The sequence below is a fragment of the Lepidochelys kempii genome, chromosome 16 (assembly GCF_965140285.1).
Source record: "Lepidochelys kempii isolate rLepKem1 chromosome 16, rLepKem1.hap1, whole genome shotgun sequence".
Lineage (NCBI taxonomy): Eukaryota > Metazoa > Chordata > Testudines > Cheloniidae > Lepidochelys > Lepidochelys kempii.
In genome coordinates, this window is record NC_136395.1 from 22279723 (window position 1) to 22301900 (window position 22178).

At 49.8% G+C, this 22178-nt stretch overlaps 2 protein-coding genes across 11 annotated transcripts in view; one reads left to right on the plus strand and one right to left on the minus strand.

Annotated features, from left to right (window-relative positions):
* Nucleotides 1–9683, plus strand: part of AGPAT2 (1-acylglycerol-3-phosphate O-acyltransferase 2) — a 32246-nt gene extending 22563 nt beyond the window's left edge. Inside the window, exons 5-6 of the mRNA XM_073314781.2 lie at nucleotides 3831–3903; nucleotides 6878–9683. Of these exons, the coding sequence (XP_073170882.2) occupies nucleotides 3831–3903; nucleotides 6878–7044 (240 nt within the window). The 3' untranslated portion in view covers nucleotides 7045–9683. The remainder of the gene's footprint in view (nucleotides 1–3830; nucleotides 3904–6877) is intronic.
* Nucleotides 9684–11782: 2099 nt separating this feature from the next.
* The window catches only part of EGFL7 (EGF like domain multiple 7), a 29819-nt gene continuing 19423 nt past the window's right edge, over nucleotides 11783–22178 (minus strand). For 6 of the 10 annotated variants that reach the window (XM_073314770.2, XM_073314773.2, XM_073314772.2 and 3 more), the window contains 5 exons: nucleotides 20982–21077; nucleotides 18339–18518; nucleotides 15372–15472; nucleotides 14825–14987; nucleotides 11783–12141 (listed from right to left, as the gene is read on the minus strand). In XM_073314770.2, coding sequence (XP_073170871.1) covers nucleotides 12119–12141; nucleotides 14825–14987; nucleotides 15372–15472; nucleotides 18339–18518; nucleotides 20982–21077 — 563 coding nt within the window. In that variant the 3' untranslated portion in view covers nucleotides 11783–12118. Of the gene's footprint in view, nucleotides 12142–14824; nucleotides 14988–15371; nucleotides 15473–18338; nucleotides 18519–20981; nucleotides 21163–22178 lie in introns of all 10 variants that reach the window. The other 4 variants (XM_073314777.2, XM_073314780.1, XM_073314778.2 and 1 more) reach the window with 4 other exon arrangements.

A 22178-nucleotide genomic window follows, 5' to 3' on the forward strand; every position in this document is an offset into this window, starting at 1 on the left:
AATGCAAGTCCTTAACACTGGAGTCTTTGTTAGTGCTTGTTCCTTTAAAGCAGCTTCTGGACTCCATTTCTATGGAAATGGCTGCTCCTTCCTGTGCAGCCTGTGGCATTGTTTTAACTCTTTTTCTTAAAATGACAAGATCCTTGAGTGGCTAACAAGGGAGCACCCAGAACAGCTCCTTATGTTAATTGTTGTTGTCTTCTAGAATTGCTGAGTGGGTGGGGTAGAGTGACCAGATAGCAAGAGTAAAAAGATCAGGACAGGGGATCAGGGGGGTAATAGGTGCCTATATAAGAAAAAGCCCCCCAAAATTGGGACTGTCCCTATAAAATTGGGACATCTGGTCACCCTAGGATGGGGTCTGGCCTACCACTGTGGAGCAGATGCTGCAGCAAAGGTGGGTTTAGGGGAATTTTGAGGACCTGGGAGGATTCCATTCTGCTGAATGGGGACCAATTGCAGTAAGCTAAAGGTCTCTCAGTAGATTCCAGTGTCAACCTCACCTCTAAGCCCTAAGGCCATGCCACAAGGATGTTGTCTCAAGCTAGCACCATACTGCAGTTCGGCTATTAACTGGGGCCCAGCAGTGTAGCTTATTCTGTAACTCTATCCAGTAGCCACTTGACTGTCTCTCAGCGATATCTGCCAATACATGTGGACCTAACCCTAACACCCGGCTGGGGCAAGCCAGAGGTGAACTTCCCAATCTGAATTTTTTGCCAGATACTCAGCTGCTTGGAAGAGATGCATGATTTAGCTTGAGCAACTGTGTTCCCTGCCCACCCTCCCCAAATCTGTTAACTCTTCCCCTAAAAAGGCTTAAATATTTTAGGTGATGATGCCACAGAGGATAATTTAGACCAGATTTTTGGCCTAAATTATCCTAATTTGGATAGCCATCAGTTACTGCCTCGCCAGACAGTGCAAACAGTATGACTTGCATCTTAATATTGGGGTTTCCTTTAGCACATAGACAGGCCATGGGGAAATCCTTGAACTTGCGTGACTTGCAGGCAGCCTTGCTTCCCTGTCTTAATCCAAGAAATGGCTCTTGGCAGGTATCCTGCAGAAGCTGGACCTGAACCTAAAGAGACAAGAGTTTGGCCTAGATTTAGGCTGGTAGAGACTGGGAGGACAAAATCTTGGACTGCGTTAGTTCTCCTCTTCTTGGTCGTGCTGGTTTCCCACATTGGTGCTTTGGTCTTGCACCAGCTCTCTTGTATCCAAAACAGGCCCCCAAACAACAAACCTCAACCTCTCCAAAGCTTTGGGAGCACGTAGGCATGCATATCCTGGTTTAGACACACCAAACCTCCACAGTGTAACACAGGCTCCATAGCCAGACATGCTGTACTCTCAGCTCAAGCAGGTTTTTTTCTTCGCATATAAAGATCTCAAGCTCGGATACTACAGTGGTAGGTTCCAGGGAGAAACCATAAGACTTCTGCGCTTTGGGCAAATGAACTTCAGTCTTCTGGCTTAACCATTGCTGGCTTATGGAGGTGTCTCTGCAAGCCCTTCTTGGCTGCTGAACTGATCTGAACCTCCAAAACCAAAAATTGTTCCTGTCTCATTTGTGGAGGGCAGATTAACCACCAGTGAATGTTACTCTCTGCTGCACTAGAAACGAGGCATGTTTCAGAAGCTGTGCCGCTTGTGGGCTGAACATTTGGTGCTCTCTGAGACGTGCAGGTGTCTGATTTCTCGCCACTCCCAAAGCAGAATCCTTCAGTGGCCCCAGCCATTTGCTGACTGACCATCTGATCTTAAATCTCTGGGCTTTTTTTAAAGTTAAGTCCGTGCTGGTGAAAGATGCAGCACCACAGCCCAGGGAAAGTATCCTTTTCGATCTCTAATGGGTGCGGTGCAGGCAGCAGCCATGCCAACCTAGAGCCGCTATCTCCCAGGAGAAACTTGTCTGCAGCCCTAGAAACCGAATACTTCCTGGGGCTTTATATGCTAGTTGCCACCCCTTCATTCTGAAATGGCGGCTGCTAAGCATCTGACAGCCCTGTATTTTGAATGCTTATGTATTCCTGTGTGTCATTGGGGTTTGGGAGGGAGCATATGATTCTAGTCAGCCATTCCTCAGGCCTTGTCAACCCTCCAAATGCTTTGCCAGGATAGCTAGGCTAACGCTACCCGCAGTGTAGACACAGTGAGGTGGCAGAAGGAGCTGTCTGCTGGTGTAGCTAAACCCCCTTCCTGAACAGCACTTCTGTGCTGACAGAAGTGCTCTTTTATTGACACAGCTGGGTCTACGCTGTACACTTTTGCCAGCATAGCTAAGTCGGCTGAGGGGGTGATACTTTTTTTCCTTTGCATGCTGCTAGCCAACATAGCCCAAAACTTTGTAGCATAGACTATGCTCCAGTGCACATGGCATCCATCCCGCTCTCTGTTGTGCATCCTGGGGAAACAGCCACAACTTATACAGGCTGTGGTCTGGATCGTTTAATTTCCAACTCTGTAGTGGTTGGTTAGAGGAGTTTATTAAACTGTAACATGGAAGGTTCTACAGCTGAAGATCAACTCCTGTCTGTCATCTAAAGTAGTTATCTTTTGTGACCATTGTACTGTGACCATTTTTCTCTTCACCCAATTCTTTCTTTCTTTTTTTTCTTTTTAAATGCAATTTAAATGGTCACCAGCACACTGGAAGCGGATATTGCTTGCAATGGTGCAGTGGCCTACTGAGCAGATACATGGAGGATTCTAGTTTCCCAGGCCACTACTTTGGAACTTTACGAAGTTCACTTGAAGCAGAGTAGCTAGGCAGTTTTCTTCCAGATTTCTTCAGGCTAGGAAGTCCTACCAGACTCTGAAAACCAAACACTGTACTGCTTGCTATCTCAGGTCTATTCTGTGTTTGTGGAGGGCATGATGTTTGTATGTAAACAAGCTTCAATATACCAGGAGCAGAAGGGACCATAACTGACAGTGAAGCAGAAAATATTGAGATTGTAGTTCTTAATCTATTTCCTGTATATTTGTCTCAACCTCCTTGATCTCTAATGGGCAGATCAAACCCAGTGTGGAGCCTGTGACTTGATTTAAGCCAATTGCAGCTAAAGACCACAAATCAATGTACAAATTAACCACCCAGTAACAAGTCATTAAAGATGGATTTCTAGAGACTGGGCTAAGGACAACATCTGACAAGGTGGCTGGCTTCATTTACATTCTCAGTAAGTTGCCAATGATAGATTAAAAATAGCTGCCTTTTCTTCTCCATCTTTCTCTGAGAGGCATTGCCTTGCTCATAAATGATTGCAAACAGTGATTCCTGTTCCTAAATGTTTAACCAGCGCTAGCTGGCCTGCTCCCTCTTGTGTGCTCAGAGGCATTTGCGGTGCATGTTCGAGCTGCTTTTCAACCTAGGGAGTTGCAGGGTTAAACGTGGCTGAGGAGGATGGTGGCTTGAGGAGGTTTTGAATTGGGAGAGTAACTTTGTGGCTAAAGCACTGGCCTGAGACCTCAGGTCAATTCCCAGCACTGCTGCAAGCTCCCTGTGACCTTAGGAAAATCACTTGGGCTCCACAAAGGTGTGGCAGTGTCTAATTTTCATTGATTTCAATGGGAGTTAAGCTCCTAATACCATTCTGAAGATCCAGGCCTTAATCTTTTACCCCATTTTACATATGGGAATGGAGAGAGTAACTGACTTCTACCCTTTGTTGGCTTTGGGGACTGTAGGCTCATCAGAGTTACAACTCTGCTCTGTATTTGTAGACAACCTAGCACAATGGGGGCTCAGTGTTGGTGGGTGCCATGCTATTGTAATACAAAAAACCTCTAACTTTCTGGTACTTTTCTCCTCCCCTTTCAAGGTTCCAGTTATTCCTGTGGTGTATTCCTCGTTCTCTTCATTTTACAATCCAGCCAAGAAGCTATTTACATCAGGTACTGTACTGCTTTGAACCCCTCTTATTTATGGGTGGACTCTGTATTTCTGGTCTCCCAGCAGAAGAAAAGCTGGGCTCAAGGCAGAGTTGTTGAGACATCTTTATTTGGGCATTCCTGTCACAGTGGCTGTCCTCTTACTAAGTTGTGTTTGTTCAGTTTCTTGGAGTCTTCCAGAGCCAGATTGTCCAAGGCACTCAGTACCTATGATCAGGGCTAGATGGTTTGTGGTGGGTTGTTTGTTGTTTTTTTTTCCCAGCAGAGCTCGTCTCAGATAGTGCTCAGTCAATTGAGCTCTCTTGACCATCTGGCCCTTAGGTGCCCAAGTAGGAGCTCAGCTCTTCTGAAAAGCAGCCTCCAAATCTCCTTCACTTAAACTGTTGCACCCTGACACCAGTGGTGAGAGTAGCATATGGGCAAGAGGGGGCAATGCTTGGTGCTGGGCCAGGATTGTTTCTATGTGCTGTGTTGGGCCAGCTGCTCTAAGATGCAAGGCAGGGTGCATTTAGGCACCTCTGGGGACCAGGGATCAAATTCTTGCATCTTACAAGCATCTTAAGCAGCTGCTAACCTTCCAAAGCCCCCCAGATTACTTGGCTCAACAGGCAGTCTCCCCTGGGAAGGGTGGGGAGGCCCAGGGATAGAATGTCAGGGGATGCTGTCGGTGGGTCAGTTTGCTCTGGCAGGATATCGTATGCCCGGTTCCTTTCAGCTCCTTGCTTCAATGAGCAAATCCAGTAAGGAGGCAGTGACCGCAGCAACTAGAAGCTTTTTAGGATAATCCTTGGGGAGAAAATCATCTGCTTCTGTCTCCTTGCTCTTTTCGCTCACCGCCAGGCCACTCCTGTCCCAGTGTCACTCATCTGGCATCTCAATTCTTCTCCCATTGTCTGCGGGTTTAGTAATCTCGCTGCTGGGCTTGTCCTCCAGACGTGATGAGCCTTGGGCTAGGGGGCTGTAAAATGGAGAGGACACTGACCTCCTTTTGAAAAAGCACTTTGAGATCTTTGGATGGAAAGTGCTATGTAAGAGCTAGGCTGTGGTCTTATTACCTAAAGAGGCAGCTCTGGACCTGTGGTAGAAATATCTCTACAGAAATTGGGGCGTAGGGAGAGGGGTAAGCACTCTGCTGCACTAGAGAATTGACTGAGGCGTGGTCCAGTTAACTCTCATCTGGCCCATACTTGCAGTAGATGATGGACAAAAAGAGAACGTGTGAACAAAGCACCTGACACTGTTGTGTTGTGCACAGTTGGCAATGTCCTAGGCTGTTGTAATCAGCAGATGCTTCCTGTGCTCCGGCCTGCTTCCCCAGCACGTGCAGGCTAGGTCACTGGGTTGGCTTTTTGGCTGACCTGTTATCTCAAGAATATCAAATGCACCTGGTCCTGTAAGAGACAGCACCTGAAGGGCTCCTGCTGCCTCCTAAACACTCTTGCAAGGTGAGGCTGGAGTTTCTTTAACTGATCACTCAGGAGCTTTTGGCGTCAAAGGAATGAATTGTAATTCTCTCCCCAAGGACTTCCTAAGTGTTGTCCTAGCTGGGTTCGGCAGCACCTGCTCTGCCTGACGGCTCTACCCAGTCCTTGTGACAGTAAAGGGCACCCTGAGAACTGAGTAACTAAGAACTTCTTTCAGAAGTAGCTATTGTTACTTTTCTTGAGTGGGTACTTAGCAGTCTTGTTGAGTCCTGTAAATGCCATTGCATGCCACAGTGGTTCCTGCTGCTTCAGAAGAGAATCTGGGGGGTATGTGGCTTGCTCTAGCAGGCTTGTTGCAACAGCAGGGTCTGTGGGTTTAATTATCCAAAAAAATCTTGCTCTGCACAGCAAAAACCACCACCAGAGAACTGTACTGCTGGGCAGCCATGGGGAGGGTTGCTGGCACTTCTTACAGTCTGGGGAAATCCAAACAGGATTGCATGGGTTCCAAATGAATGTGTGCCCCCATGGGTGGGAGGGTTAAGGGGGAAATATCACCTAGCCAAATCAAAAATGTGATGACTTCAACTCTGAGAGCCAAGTGGCCTGGCCTCAAGTGAAGCGCACCTTGGCTTGATTGTGGCTTTCAATGACCGGGACCTGAGCAGATTAGATAAGGCCAGAGGGTGTGTAGCTCAATTGAGGAGCAGAAGTAGTTTACTTGCAGAAGCAAAGCTTTAAAGATTGAGTGGAAGTTTCTTGTTTCAGACCATGCTCTTACTGTGTATGTATTAACTTACCCCTATGATCCCACCAAATACCTCCAAGGATCTAAAGGTTCCCAGAGAGTAAGATCTTGTTCCAGGTAGTTCAATTCACTCCCTAGGGTGAGGCCTAAGACACACTTGGGTATTGAATGTAGAAATGCAAAACCCTGGGTGTCACAGGCCTTGTATGTTGCGTAACGTTGCTGCTCATGACACGACACAGGTCCAAGAAAATCTGCTCTGTTGAATGCTAATAGCCACTTGCTTGTGTATGTAAGTGGGTTATGCTGTCAGAATCCTTTCTAGAGAATCTTTGTTAGTAACAGCTACAAAAATTACCCTGCTTTCTAAAAAGTCACACCGGTGACCTTTTGCAATGGACTCTAATTGGAGGCTCTTACGGTCTCTGCCACTAGCCTGGTGGGGACAGGGAAAGGAGTTGCAAGTTCTGCCGGGTTAGTCTGTTTGCAGCATTTCCTGCAATAGGAAGCCATGAACGCTTGGAGTCTGAGTCTGCTGCCAGGAACTTGTACACAGCCTTATGACACAGATGAAAATGAACTATCCCCACTAATGGCTGTTACAGCTGATGTAATGGTGCACTTAAACTGTATCCTGGTAACTAGCACATGCGAGCTTTGCTATGCTGTCTGCTATGGCCATGTCTGCTGGGCTACCGGGAGTTGTGAAGTTGGGGATTATGACTGGTATCTTAGTCATAGGGAGGGTGGAGAATGGCCATCTAATGGCCAAATGCAGAACTTAAGTTCCTTCTCCTGTTCCTAGGTAAAATCCGGGTTGAAGTGCTCCAGCCAATTGAGACCAAGGGCCTGAAGGCTGAGGATGTCACGGACCTCACGGAGAGATGCTACTGCACCATGAGGGAGACCTTTTTCAGACTGTCTGGCATGGCAAATGAGGCGAACGGCTCAGGGCAGGGCCCTCAACAATAGTATTCCCAAATAGCAGGGACTGAAAGGACTTGTTTCAATTGCCAAAATATCCAAGGGGTTTCTCCCCGTCGTTTGCAGCAGGTTTGGACAAATCCTAAGCCTCTACTTAGGGTAACCTTAGTTGACAAACACCATTTGTTGGGCCAGTTCTACTGTTGGGTGAATCTCTTTGTGGGTTCGTTATCTCCCATGGGGAAGTGTATCCTGCACTCAGTTTCTCAAACACCCTACAAGTGCTAGTGAAGCGCTCCTGTCCTGATGCCCAGTGCAGTGACCATTCTGAACTCTTCTGCAAGCTCAGGCCACGCAGCTTGGACAGTAGGTGTTGCAGAACACCACGTTAAGGTCCTGGCATTGATGCTGTAAGCCTGACGCTTGCCAGAGCCAATCCACTGGATGCCAAAGACCATGTTAGGTACATCTTTGCAGCCTCCCGAGGATTAAAACTTGCTTTCATCCTGTCCCTAGCTGTTGGTGCTTGAGGAGATGAGGGTGGGAGCAGTTATTCAGACAGCGCTCTTCATGCGGCTGCACTCCACTAGTACATTCCCAGTGCTTATGGGCAGAGACTGATGCCCTAGTGATAAGTCTTGCTCACAGCTGAAATTCAACTTCTAAGGTCTCTGCCCAGCACTCAGTTTCATTCTTTCTTGCCTCCGACACAATTTGGTTTTTGCTGAATCAACTGGTTGGGTTGTTGTTTAAAGACCCACTAAGCATCTGTGATTCTGCTCAGACAAAGATGGGAGACCAACCGCTCACCGCTTCCTGATGGAATGGCCAAGTCCTAGGACATAGCAGGGAACTGAAATGTCCAGGATTCTCTTACCAGAAGTCCTGGGGCAAGCTTTAGACAGATGTCAGTCCCTTATTTGCTCTCCAGACAGAGTGAATTCCCCACCAGTACTTCTAGCAATCTTGCAGCCTAAGGCTTTCTTTAGGTGGGCCTCTACACATGCTTCCTTTGGGCGCTGCTGGGCTAGGACAGATGTGCCTTATGGGGCCAGCTACTCTTGATGCTGTCCCTTAATGAAGTCAAGTTTCCATGTCCACTGAGTGGACAAGCTCCATGTGGACTTATTTAGGGGTGGGGCAGGAGGGGGAAATGTGGAGACCTAAAAAACCCAACCCAACCAAACCTGCTGTATAGTGTCTTAGTAGGTTTTATCCAAACACTTAGCCTGATGGCTGCCGTAAAGCAAACCTCTATGGGGATGCTATCTCTAAACAAAATCCCTGGGGTTTGTAAGTGATGCATGAACATGCCAAGAACTAAACTAAAAGATGAGAGAAACCCACAAAGAGACAGGGACTCGTCTCTGCTCATCCCCATTGTTTTGCATTACAGCCAGCATCCCTGACTTAATATTTAGTCTTTTACTCCACCTGATGGCTTGCTTTTAGCATAGTGCCAGGTATGATGGGCTGAGGGAAGGGTAGATCTGGCACTTCCTTGGTATTTGTTGCAACACTTTCAGTGCTCAAATGTGTGTTTTTTTTTGTTTTTTGGTTTTTTTTTTTTTAAAATTGTTTTTAATCTAGGTTTTGTACCTAGATTCTTTGTTGCTGCTCTTGCTTCCTAAGGGCTATCCTCTGCTGTTCGACACATTGCACGTCTGAAGCATTGACCAAAAGACAGTGCCTGCCATACAAACATGTCTTGGAACATTCGCCTTACTAGGACTGTTCGTGTCAGTTGCAAAAGCCATGGTGTTGGAGATGTAAAATATGCTGGATGGGAGAGGGGTATGATGGCCCTGAACCAGTGTTTCCTTTGGTCTGAATTTACCAGCTGGGAAACAGTAGCTGGAGGGATTCCCGGAAACTGAGTTTCAGACTCTCCTCACCCAGCAGTAGAAATGTAGAGCCCGTCTCAAAGGGAGTAACAGCAGAGATGTTTATTGTCTCTGGGGGAGCAGGCCTTAGCCATGAAAACTCCCAGGGATTTGATGAGAGGCCTTGTCAGCTTGAGGCAACATTCCCACAAAGGCAGTGCATCTCTTCTTGTAAAGTAATCTTGTGCAATGTATCGTCCCCAAGCCTCCTGCTCAGTGGGTGGCAGTGGAGATGATGCTGTCTCAATCACTGAATTCCTGTTTTTTCTTCCTATAAAGGACACCAAATCTAATGCTTAAAAAGCACTAATGCAGAACTGGGAGAAACCAAATAGAGGATGCTGGGGGTAGGTAGCTCCACAGGGCTCAAAGCTGTAGCTAGAGCTGTGTTTACAAATGAATATTGGAGCATCAATCTGGTACAATCCAGATTTCAGAACTGAAAAGCAGGAGGGTTTTCTTCTTTTACTGGTTCTGTACTGAAATCAAAGCAGCACTTTTCCCCTTCCATAAGAACGGCAGACGACATGGCTATGTAGTTGAAGCAAACATCCAAGTTCTTGTGGAGATTTCATACCCTCCTGCCCAGCGGCTCCGGTCTGGAGTGAGCAGTTGGGATGGTAAGGTCATAACGGGTGGATATTTTTCTTTGGCCAATGATGACTCTGTATCAGATGTATAAATCTAAGTCTGTCTGTTTATGACGGAGGTGGGAAAAGAGCTTGAGCGTGTTCCATTCTTTTAGTTGTTTAAATGTATGTTTGATCAATGTACATTCTTATAAAGCAGTTATTTAAATAGAAAGTCTTGTGTGGGGTTTATTCGAACCCAGGTTGGGTTGAACTTATTGCCTGGAGGAGCTTTTCCTGGAGGTGGAGGAGTGTACCCAATATTGTCAGTTTTCCCTTTGGTATTTGAGAATCTGTTGCTACCCACACTTTTGCCCCCTGTGAGTGTGGTGAGGTAGTGGGTGAAGAGAGCTGTGTCTGGACCAAATCTGTAGGAGGTTCTGCCACTTCCACTCTCAAATGCATCGCTGTTAGTTTGGGCACAATACATGTCAAAGATTGCATGGCCGTAGGGATCACTGCAGAGATCCTGCCCTCATTACCAATTTTGTAGAAAATCTTTAGTGTTCTCGCAACCAAGCACTGAACAGCTTGGGTGAGGTTGGCCAAGTGAGCTTCCTGCTACTAATGAGCTGGACTGAATGACTCCTGCATAAGGAGTGCTTTTGTCCAAGCTTTGCAGGGAGGACTTGTTTAGACAGGGTAATGTGTGGAGCCCTACAGATCCAAATTTTGGATTTGCATCCACTCTGCCATCCACAACTGCAGAGATCTGTGGATATAAATCTAGTATCTGCAGACGAGTGGGGCTCTGTATGTGCTATATAGTAACATGCTGTATGGACATAGCTACAGAGCACTGGGTGCCTGCGTATTGCCTGGCATACAATCCTTTTCACCCAAGTGTGGCTGAGGCTCTGGGAACACAGCCTGGGCTCCCTTCCTCTTAACCCAAAGGTAAGTACCCTCTCCTCCCCATAAAAGCACCAGAAGGACAGATGAGCTGGTCTTGAGTAGCTTCCTTACCAGCCCTTCCCTTCTGCTCCCCTATTTCCCAGCAGCAGGCCCTCCACTAGGCTCAAGCAGAGCTGGTGACCACACTAAAGGGTTCCAGTAACTTCAGGCCTTCTAGGAGCCATGCTCCTATGTATGTGTGGAGGGGCTGGTCATATTCCCTAGGCAGCTGTTTGTACCCTCCACTTCCTGCTGGATCCCATTGCCCCCTTCAGGCAGTGAAGAAGAGAGATGCTACTGCAACCCTTCCCCATGGTTACCATGATGATGTTCCCCCTTCCAGAGGCAGGAGCTGGGGAGAGATGCAGACCTCTCTACCTGCAGCTTCCTACCTGGGTGTGTGCATTTAAATCGAGTTGCACCTTGGCTCCAAGCGAAAGGAAGCTGCTACCCTCCTCAGCCTGACTCTGCTTCAGTAGTAACTGTGCCCTTAAGCTTCCATGAGTGAAATCATGACCTAGGGTAGAATAACTGGCTTCCACTGGGCCTCCTTCATGGCTCAGCATCTTGACCCACCAATGACAAGCCCGTGCTCAAGAGCTGTACAGGCCATAACTTTAATACAAAAACTGCACCACCCTACACAGTGCTTGGCTAATAGACCTCAAGTCTCCAGCTGTTTATAAGTAGAAAAGCATTGTACCATAGAAGACTCATTAGTTTTCTAGAAACATTAGGACCCTTCCTCCAGCAGCCTTAAGATAACCATGTGAAGAGGCATGAGCACGGCAGGCTTTGCCCGCAGCAACCTGGCAATGTGCATCTGTTCCTACTTTAAATACAACTATTCTACCACTCCTAGTTCCAGTCTGAGCCAAGGCTGGTTTAGCTAGCAAAACTGGCTGGTTATCTTGACACATAGGCAAGCAAGTGTGCCAGGCTTCAGTGTGTAAATGATGCCAATTTTTAAGAAGCAAAGTGATTATCTCTCTCCTCTTGCCACGCCCTCTAGCACTTCCAATGGAGAATATATACTAGTTCTCTCAGGTTTTAGTGACCAGATTTGACTTGGTCCATTTTGAATCTGTGTGAATTTCAGGTATGTGTAAAAAGGAGGTGGTGGAAAAGCCAAGGAGCAAAATCCAGCCCTCCTGTATCTCTATCTGCTGCTCTAACAGTGAAGCAATGTGTGGTTTGGCAAAACTTTCCCCCTGGGTACTAGCAATAGCAAGGTCTGGCTATATAGGCTCTTAACAACGTAGACTTCTAAGCTAAACAAGCTGCGGCTTGCACAGATCATCTCATGCTGCGGTACCACACAATTAATTGTTGGCCCAGGATTTCACCTCACTCTCCGTCACAAACAAATCAAGCACCAAATGGTTTTGCTTTTAGCAAGTCTTGTGTGGCACTGGCTGATGCTGTGCCAGCTGGCCAAGCGCTTGGAAGAAAGTGTTATAACCCTGAGCATCTCATACAACTTTGCCATAGGGGCAAAAAATAAATCCAATTTAAAATCAGTCTCCAAGCAGCTCAATTCTTAGAAAAACACACTAGGGCCCTTCGTATCAAAATAAGCTCTTTATGCCTCCATCCCACATCGTCCTGAAGGCGTCGTGGCCTCTTTCGCCAGGCTGGGTCAAGAGGTGCTGAGACAGGAAATCCAGGGTTACAAATTCACTCTGCTCCCATAATGAAGTACTGCTTCTCTTGTTATTAGCGTTCGTTCTTACATGAACCTGAAACCAGACAATTCCAGAGCTAGCGTTAGTCTAGGGGCCGGTGATGGGGCTGGGGCCTGGTCTACACACTGATTTTGTTTTAGTATAACTTCCTGGGTGTGACTGGACTTTGTTTTAAATTGGGTGTAAAGCTTCACAAGCTCAGCCAATCTGAGGGTGTTTGTAACGGGGGTAACTTTTGACCAGCACAGCTGATCAAGTCCCAGATTTCAGGGAAGGTCCTAGGCATTTATGGGTAGAACCCTTACACAGTCAGTCTGGGAATGAATTTAAACCCAACCGTCTAGTAACATCAAATGCTAAACTATTAAACCATAGCAAAATAACGCTTCCAAACCACACAATGTTAGTTGAAGCTAGAGGATTTTAAGGGCCTTGTTATTTGGTCTTTTATCCACAAAGCATTTCACCATTTAACACATCTATTCCACTCCCTAGGGGGCTCAGATTTTTCAGGACACAGTAAAGTTAGGGGATCCAAAAGTCACTCTTATCTCAGTGCTGTAGGGTCACTAAGCTACAACAGGCCTCATTCTAAACCAAGAACAGCTGCATTTTTCTATTTGTGGCTGCTGATTGCTGCCCATGCAGCCAGCCAAGTACCCCGTACATAGAACAGTGGGGAAGAAAAGCTGTGCCTGCGAATGAAGCCTGCGGACACCACTTCTTAAAAACCTGGAGTCCTGATGAGGATGGAAGGAAGGGAATTCCAGCTACCTTCCTAAGCCCTGTTCAGGGGCAGGTTCTGCACTATCAATATGCTTTAATTGAGTGTGATGGGTCTTAGTTTCCATCTTAATTTTTCAACATTCTTGTTTTCAAAGGGCAAAAACATCCAGCTGGCAGGATGTGACCTGGCACAAATTAGTGACAGGTGTGAACTGTAAGCAACATCACAAGGTCATGTGTCAATATTCCAGTTTACAGCACCACATTCCAGGGTCGTGCTGGTGATAAGAATGTGTACTTAAAAGACTGAGTGAGCCTATTTCAAAAAATGTCACTACAGAGCAGTAACTCTTGACATTTTCCCACAAACATATAAGGAGGTAACTTTTGACCAGCACAGCTGATCAAGTCCCAGATTTCAGGGAAGGTCCTAGGTGGTTTGTTGGTGTTTTTTTTAAAGCAAATAACAGAAAAAGTTTTGCCCCTTTATAATAGGAACCAGCTGGAAATTGACTTTGTCTTGTAGGGCCTGTGTTTTTACACACACACAAGCAACTCTATGGGAACTAGGTATATTGTAGGACTTCCTCCACCATTTAGAGGCAGAGTAACTAATCAGGAATTAAGCTGTATTGTTGCTGAGCACCAATTCCTGAGTGGACAAATGATTGGGTTTCTCCGCAAGTTTGATCAAAAGCATTTAATGGAAAACAAGGCTTTCAAATGCAAAAGTTGTAAACGGCTGGCAAATTACATACTAAAACAAAACACACTAAAATTGTAATGGGGAATAAAACATTATACTATCCCAAGCAGCAGTGCTCAACTGTGGGCTCTGTACACTGAAATTAATGCAGCTGTGTGAAAACACCAAACCTATACAAGGCTGCATGGTGAAATAAGTATCAACATAAAGCTTGCTGTTAATTTCCATGACCCACGTACTAGCTGGATAACTACAGCTGACATGAACATGGTGGTGGGAAATTAAGCCCCATGCCTGGTCATTATTCAGCTCGTTCTACTTTTTCAGAAGCGAAGGTTTTCATCAAATGCTTTTGTTCAAAGTTGTGTAGAACTTGCCTGTTCTAAACAGCACTGATTTGCTGCACTGCAGAAAAAAAATTTGTAGAATTTTAGGAGCAACTTCCCCCAGTGTTCCCTGTACTCATGATCTGAACTAGTTCTGTACTCACCAAACTTACTTGGACTGTTAACTTTTGTATTGTGTTTCACTAAGGAGTGAGTTCTGACACTGCACCCACAAACCCTAGAATCTGAGGCAGTTTCTGATGTAGATGCTTATGGCCCCTGAACAGCAGTGGCATAAAAACGAGCTGAGATAATATGTATCCTTGCCACCACGCAAAAACATGTGATCTCCATGCAGCTGTTTGTCATCTTTGGATGCTGCACTAATGGATCGGGTTCAGCACCCGCACAAACAGCTTTGAAATGAAACTGTGCCTGTTTGTAACCATCTTTTATTAATTACAAGCTGATGGGTTTGGAGTTGGCATGGAAGTAGATTAACTGTGGCATAGACATAACCGCTCCAGTTGGTCTGCACATGCGGGCTATGTCTGCCATTCTACTTCTTAGATCTGCTTTACAAGAGGGAAGCAGTCTGGCATTTGTACTTTAAATGGCCCATTTTTGGGGTGCATTCCTAAGGGGTAAATCAGAGCATGCCGCTGCTGCACCTGCTCCCCTCAAGTTAGTGATGTGGCTTTTTGAAGTGAGCTTGTCTAGATTGTCTAGAGCGACATTCCCAGAGCGTTCTACCAAAACGCAGGTGGTGATTACTCTTTAAAAACAAGGGCTTCTCATAGGCTGAGGAGGTGAAGCGCTACCCAGCGATTAGAACTCAGCAGCAGGACCCTGTCTGCCTTACAGTGTCACTGTAATAGGTGCAGGGGGAGAAGAGAACTCACCGGTGCAATCTCTAGCAATAACCAGAACCAAGGGCCTTCTCCTTGCTGAGCACTGCCAAACTACCCTTGCTACTTACACGTCTCCAGTCGCTCCTCCAGGAAAGAGATCTGCTCACTCAGGGACTCAATTCTATCCAGCTGCCGCAGGGCGTAGAACAGCTGGCTGATGGGGTCGGTGCTGACATCATCCGCTGCTGATGGCATGAGGTTATGGAATGGAGCCAAGAGTAACTGGAGTTTCTTTTGAGAGCGAGAAAAAGAGAGGAGCTGTTAGTTTTCATCCCTCTCTGTTACACTATCAGACCCACCCAGCGTGACCTGCCAACAGCTGATACGGCCAGCGCGGCCATCTCCAGGGCTGGCAGAGCCGAGGGTTGGGGTAGTTGACTAGTGCTAAGAGGGCTCCTGGCGGGGAGAGTTGTTACAGTGTTCACTGCAAGCGGTGGGCGACGCAGCTGGGAATGCTAATACCAGAAGACAAGACTAGATTAGGTGGCGAAATTAAAAATAGAGCCGTTGAAGGGCAAAAATTCTGGATGTGAACAGCTGTGCAATGACGCGCTGGAGACAAATCTTCTGACTGTGAATTACAAGTGCATCAAAAAAAGGCTGAAGTACGAGCACCTGCGTCTCTGTCCGCGCTCGCTGACGGGAGCTCACCTGCTCCAGCACTTCCACCCGGCTCCTGAGGGTTTGCATTTCTTCCTTCATTTCACTGGAGGCGCCTGCCATGAGCAAAACACCACAGGAATTAATAAAATCCCTCAGAGTGAACTGTCCTCCTCAAATTCGGGCTGTGATGGTAGAGCAAGGGCGGCCACCTCTGAGGCACAAAAAACCCAGGAGCCCCTAAATGGGCAGAGTTGGCAGTGTGGACTGAGACCCCTGACGGATTTCCCAGCCATCCTGGGAAAACCTGGACAGGTGCCACTGGCAACCCTAGGCGGAGCAGCAGCCGAAGGGTTAACCCGGAGGTTTGCCGGACTGAGGGAATGAGCTGGCTGTGCTCTGCCACCCCAAATGCCACCCTCTGACATGCTTGTTGAGACCAGGATGCTCCCTTCGCTGTTCATTGACCAGCTGCAGGAATGAAAACAAGCGACAGTTCCGGCTTCCCCCCTATCAATCTACGTACAAGCTAGACATCCCCGCCGAGTTTACCAGCAGCTAATCCAGGAACTTTGGCAAGCGGTTTGTGCAGTAATGACCAGCCAGGACACCAGTGCCTGATTGAAAACACACAACTGCCCTCAGTTGAGCCCCCGAGGAGGGCTGGTTCTTACTGAAGAACGTGGTTCTTTGCACTGTAGCAAATCACAAGGCATTGAAACACAGAAAGCTGTCCAAGCCCCAGCCTCTGACCCTAATCCTGATGGGCACATTACCCCACAAACTACAACCAGCCTTGGTTCTTCAGGCTGAGATCAGTTCATCTTTTTCCCCCTCACAGGGTAGCAAAGCATGGGTCCAAAATGTGTGTGTGATTCGGGGAGGGGGTGGGATTACCTTTGTTCTGAACAGGAAAGAGATGAATGTTTAGAATTATTGCCTGGCTGTAACTAATTGGGTGGAAACACAGGAGGTTACTCCAGGGCCAAAGGATATTAATTAAGAGAAGGCCGTCAGCCTCTGACACTTTTCCTTAGAGAGGCTCAGGTGCCAACGATATTTAGAAAGTGATTCATTTTCATTCCTTGGCTTTGGCAGCTTTTCAAAAGGCAGTTTGGGGTCTGGGATCCACAGGGCCCTAAAGCTGCACTCCTCTGGCAAAGCAGGAAGGGTCTGACGCCCGGCCCACAACAGTGGGCTGCAGCAAGGTACAATTAGCAATGGGATGCCCCATTGCCCCGTGCTAGCAATTGTCCTTGTGCATACGTGATTGAGCAGGGCCTTGCTTTCACTTAATGAGCTCGCTGGAGCCTGCTCCCCGTCCGCAAAGCCCAAACAAATAGCCACTGATGGTCTGCTGAACGGCGCAGGTGTTGCTAGGCTGGGCTGTGGTGTATGCATGGTCTGTCCTACCCTTCCATGGGCTTGGACGACAGCAACATGGGTTGGATCCACAGCAGAGGCGAGCCAGCCCAGCTTCATTGACTTCAGTGGGGCTGTATCTACCCAGTGTGAAGAGTAAAAGGGCACCTGCACCCTTCCTCGAGCACTGTCCGCCACGCTGCTGCTGTCCTCAGGGCTGGGCAGCTGGGGTAGCAAAGAATTTGCTCAAGAGGGTGGGACTCTATCCCGTTCAGCCCTCTGCCTCCTGCATAGGACTAGCGATAAAGCTGGGGCCGTGGGTGGAACTGTGCCCCTTGTACCACGACAGAATTATTGACAAAGAAGACCTCAGTCGCGGAGGTCACGGCAGTCACAGATTCCATGACTTTACCGGACCTCCATGACCTCTTTGGCTTCAGCGCCCCTGCCCTGCAGCTGGAACCCGGACCGTGCGCTCCCCTGCCCCTGCCCTGGGGCTTCCTCCGGGGGCTGCGGTTGGGGCCATGTGCCCCATCCTCCAGCTTCCACTGGGGGGCCGGGGCCATGCGCCCCCCTCTTGGCTTCCCAGGGCTGTTGCGCCCCCTCCCCCCCTGTGGCTGAGGCTGTGCGCCTGCAGCTGGATCTGGGACTGTGTGCCCCTGCCCCCCAGCTCCAGAGCCGGGGCTGTGCGCCCCATCCCCTATGCCTACTCCCCACCCCATGGTTGCAGCCGCTGGATCCAGGGCTGTGCGCCCACCTTCCCCCAGAGGCAGTAGGGTTCAGATGGTCCGTCCCTCCCATCCCTCCGGGACTCCAGCTCTCGTTCCTCCCCACCACCCAGCCCGAACGTCACAGACAGCTCACAGGGTCCCGTGAATTTTTGTTTGCTGCCCGTGACCCGTGCGTCACGTTTACCAAAAATAATCGTGACCAAACCTGAGCCGTGCTGCTAAACGTGCTGCAGTGATGCAGGAGGAGACGGCCACGATTGCCCCAAAGGCGGAAAGGTGCCCTGCCCCGGTAGCTCTGGAGAGGAGAAAGCCGAGAGGGCAGGCCCCGGGGGATCACGTCCACGACCACACGGGCCGGCGCAGCCCTTCCGCCCCGCGCTGCTCCCGTCTGTCGCCAGTGCTGGCCGCAGCGCATTATTACTCACGGTACGAGTTTGAAGTGTCACAGCGCGTACCAAAAGTAATAATGGGCCGGCACCAGCGTCGCCGCCACTCCCGTCCTCGTGGCGCTGGAGTCACGCGCAGAGAAAAGGTGACGGTGCGCTGACCCCATTGTCTCCACGCTGATCATGGCGTCTCAGGGGCTTTGGAAGCCAGCTACTGGCCAGACCGAAGTCCCACCAGCGAGGGGGCGGTCTCGCCCAGTACTCGGTTAAACCTCACCGCGAGCCATTAGCCCCATTTTACGGCCGAGGCACGGAGTGGGCCGGCGACTGGCCCAGGTCACAGGTCAGCCTCGAACCCAGGAAGCCTAGCTTCCAGACCCCTGCTCTAGCTCCTAGAGACCCCCGCTGCCTCACACCCTTTGGTTAAGGCTATGCAATTAACATCCAGCCAAGCAGTAAAATGCCCAGGGACTAGCTCCAGCCCACGCAGGGGTGGCTGTTACCTGATCGATTGAGGGCGGGGAAGGCAGAGGCCTCTGTCTCAGTGGGCGGTGCCGAAGCATGGCATGATTTCCCATCGGCAGAGAGCCTGTGCCCAGCCTGACAGGCACAGCCATAGCTCCCACGCGTGTTGACACAATGCTGGCTGCAGCCGTGGTGCGGGCCAGCGCATTCATCCACATCTGAAAGTACAGAGGTTAAATTCACAGGGGCTCGGGTGAGCGCAGGCCATCAGGAAGCAGCCCTTGTGAAGACAGGGTGAGCACAGAGCGCGGCAGATTGACACCACCAAACAAGACATGGGCCCCTCACAAAGAGCGTACAGGGGACAGCTAAGACTTGAGAGCAGTCAGCCATCCCTTGTGAGACGGCTTCATCCAGGCTACAAGTTGGGGAGACCTGTGCGGTGACAGCAGGCTGGATTAGTTAGAGAGCACCTCCCAGGGTCTGTCCATACCCAGGCTGCCCCAGTAAAGAATCTCTTTTGCTATCAATGCAGCCAGCTCGGGTCTCTCTTCTAGCAGGAGCTAAATTTCATGGCCCTAATTCGCCACTGTGTTACTCCCATTTTTACGCCACTGATGCTGCACCAGGTAAAACGGGAGTAGCCCCGTGACGCATCAGGCCCAGTACGTCTAAAAAGGGCAAAAACAAAGCCCCTGATCTGAACGCTCCCTAATTCTGGAGCTGGATCCCACTTCCCCCCGATCGGGTGAGCACTGTTCACCGCTGGCTCTGGCTACGCACCAGGCCATCCCTGGTGAGGTGCTATTAGCCTTTCACGTGCATGTGTGTGAAGCCCAACAGCCTTGCCTCACACAGGGGCAGTTATTAAAGCCGTGCCCACAAAGTGAAATGAACATGACAGCTCCCCCCACGTGCCTGAGCAAGTCTGTTCTAGGCACCAGGAAAATCTCTTGAGCTGGGCTCCAAGCTGTCACTACAGCCTGCCAGTGAGTCGTGCCTACTCCACACACATGCTTTGGACTTACAAATGCGCCAGATCCTCAGCTGGGGGACGTTCGTGCCGCTTCACCGGCTTCAAGAGAGCTGATTTACACCTGTCAGGCCTCTGCCTCCTACCATGAACTGGACTTACTGGGCCTCTGATTTAGCCTGGGACGGGTTTTTACACCATTTGAATCCACAGTTACTCCTGCGTTACACTGTGGTAAGCGAGAGGAGACCCAGCTCCACTGCGGAGTGGGCTGCAAAATCACTGCCTGCACCACGAATAGATTTTATTGAGCTGCGCTGTACCTAGAACGGCAGCAACACCTTGCAGGCCTCCGGAGGTGTAACTCAGCAGCGCTCCCTTGCCGTCCCCGGAGCCAGGCCGATTCGCAGCAATTGTGGGACTAGCTCACGATTCTGGTGGGTCTCTGCTAAGGCTGAGCGACTCCCACCCACATGAGACATGGCCTGGCACACAGCTTGCCCGAGCGGTGCCCATGGAAAGGCTGCGACAGGACTGAATTCCTGGGCTGGGGCTGGGCAGGCCTGTGCCTGCTCCAGGTGTGTACCATGAAGCCCCCCCAAAATGAGGCTTCTCGAATAAAGTGAGCAGGAAAGGCCATTTAGGGAGAGATTCTCAAGTGGTGTAAAGCAGCCGAGCACCCCCCCCCCATCACGGGCGCGTCACCCATTTACCCCAGCTGAGGCTCTGGCCTGTTTGCTTTTCAATGGCATCCAGCCGCAGCACTCGCAGAAGGGGGAGGGAATGGAGGGAAGGCCTCCAGCGCATCTCCCACAGCTAGCACCCCCACACACACCCCCAATCCACCAAGCAACCCGAATGCCTTACCCCAATCTGCCAGCTACAAGCTAGCTTCTGCCTCCCTCTGCTGGGTCAACAGTGTTACACCATCCAAGCCCTCCCTGCTGGTCTGTGGGAGCTGTGGGCACGAAACAGCGCTTCCCCTCCCCACGCTGCCCCCAGACCTTTGCTGTCAGCGAGAAGTCCAGTGACCTGCCCAAAGTCACCCAGTGCCAGAGCCCAGATCCACGAGCCAGTCCTATCATCCCTCCCCCAGCGCTGCCCATGATCGACAATGCCCACGCCCCTGGGAAGGCAGCCCTTGTTCTAAATGACGGGGCTCACCCACGAGGAAGCAGGGAGCGTCTTTTGCACAAGCACCTGGCCTGACCATGGGTGAAGGCACAAGGACTAGGGCAGCACTAAGCTGCTGAAGATGCCTGATGGCCCATTACATGCGTCGGGTCCAGTGCTGATGCCTCGCGGAGGGGCTGACCAAAAGCATGGAATGGAGGCACCATGCAGCTGGTGTCACGGGTGGGGTAAGCGTGCTGGGTCCACCTTTGCAGGCAGGTCCGTGTAAAGACTCTCTGGCAGCTAACAGAGCATGGAGTTACTCTCTCAGCCCACAGCCTGGGACGTTGGTGGTGCATGGCTCAGGTTCACTCCCTGCTGAGAGCCAACAGAGGAAACCATGAGGCCTGGGTGCGCTTCACAGTGCCACTGGCCTATCCAGGAGATTCTTGGCAGCCACAGCAAATCACCGTCTACGGGTCACCTGCTATATTCCGCTGCCCCCCCCCCCCGCCCCGCCCCGCTCCCATCGCCCTGGCAAAGGGAATCCCAGGGAAGATACAGAAATACAAAACAGGGAAACCAGAGCTGTTACCTGTCTGGCAGGATTTCCCCCTCCAGCCTGGGGGACAGGTGCATCTGTCTGGGGCTGAGCAGCTCCCTCCATTTTGACAGGGCACCCTGCAAATGGCTGTAAAACAGTAACGCACGGTCACCATATTGCCGAGGCAAATGTCCGGGCCTCCGCCACATGCAGCTCCCACCGTTGCGGATTCCTGTTGTCGGGGAGATTTTATTACACACTTGAGAACTCCTGTCCATGTCTTTGTGCCACCAGCAGAAGTCAGGAGACTGTTAAAGGGGAGTGAAACCATGGGGCCGGATCCTCAGCAGCTGTCAATACCCATAGCTCCGTTAAGATCAGTGTCGCACGGCCCCTTGCCACCAGCTGAGGACCCCACCCCGTGAATGCCACAGCCTCCATGTGAATCAGATCTGTATTACGCTCAGCACGTCCAGTGAGGCTGACGGGCATTCTGCGTGAGACAAGCGGTAGAATACACCACCGTGACTCACAGAGGGCAAAGGCTGTGAACGCCCCGATCCCATGGGCCAGCAACGAGACGACGTGTGCAAATAGCTGCTCCCAGTGGATGTAAGAGGTTCGCAATCCGGCCCAGAGTTGGTCAGAGATCCCTGAGCAGATCAGAAAGGAGACATCAGCCCCAGAAACTCAGTATAGGGTGACCAGATGTCCCGCTTTTATAGGGACAGTCCTGATATTTGGGGCTTTTTCTTCTACCGTCTCCTTTTACCCCCCCCCCGTCCTGATTTTTCACACTTGTTGTCTGGTCAGCCTAACTCAGTATTTTCATACAGCCTTCTAATAACTCCGGGAGCTCATCAAATGAAGCAACAGATCTAGGACGGTGTCTTGAATGGCACTGAGGTGATGCCTGGAAAGCCTTTCCACTTGTGCAATAAACAGTCTTTCATTTGTAGCTTAACCCATTCCAGCCCTGGAAAGAGGAAGACATCTTTAGAGTCTGCGAAGGAAGTGGGGTGGGGGGGGGGTGAAGAGGGGGCCTGCAGCAGCTCTCAATCAGTGACAGGCTCTGGGAAGCGTTAGTATATCGCAGTCTGGTTTGATCTAGTAAGAGATCAGCCTCTGATGTGCTTGGCATTCCCTTTGCGCTGTTCATCACTATTTCCCCTGAAAAGCAGAGCTGTTCCATTACCGCTGATTTATGCGGAAAGGGTTTATTAATTTCTCCTCTGGTATACGCCAAGC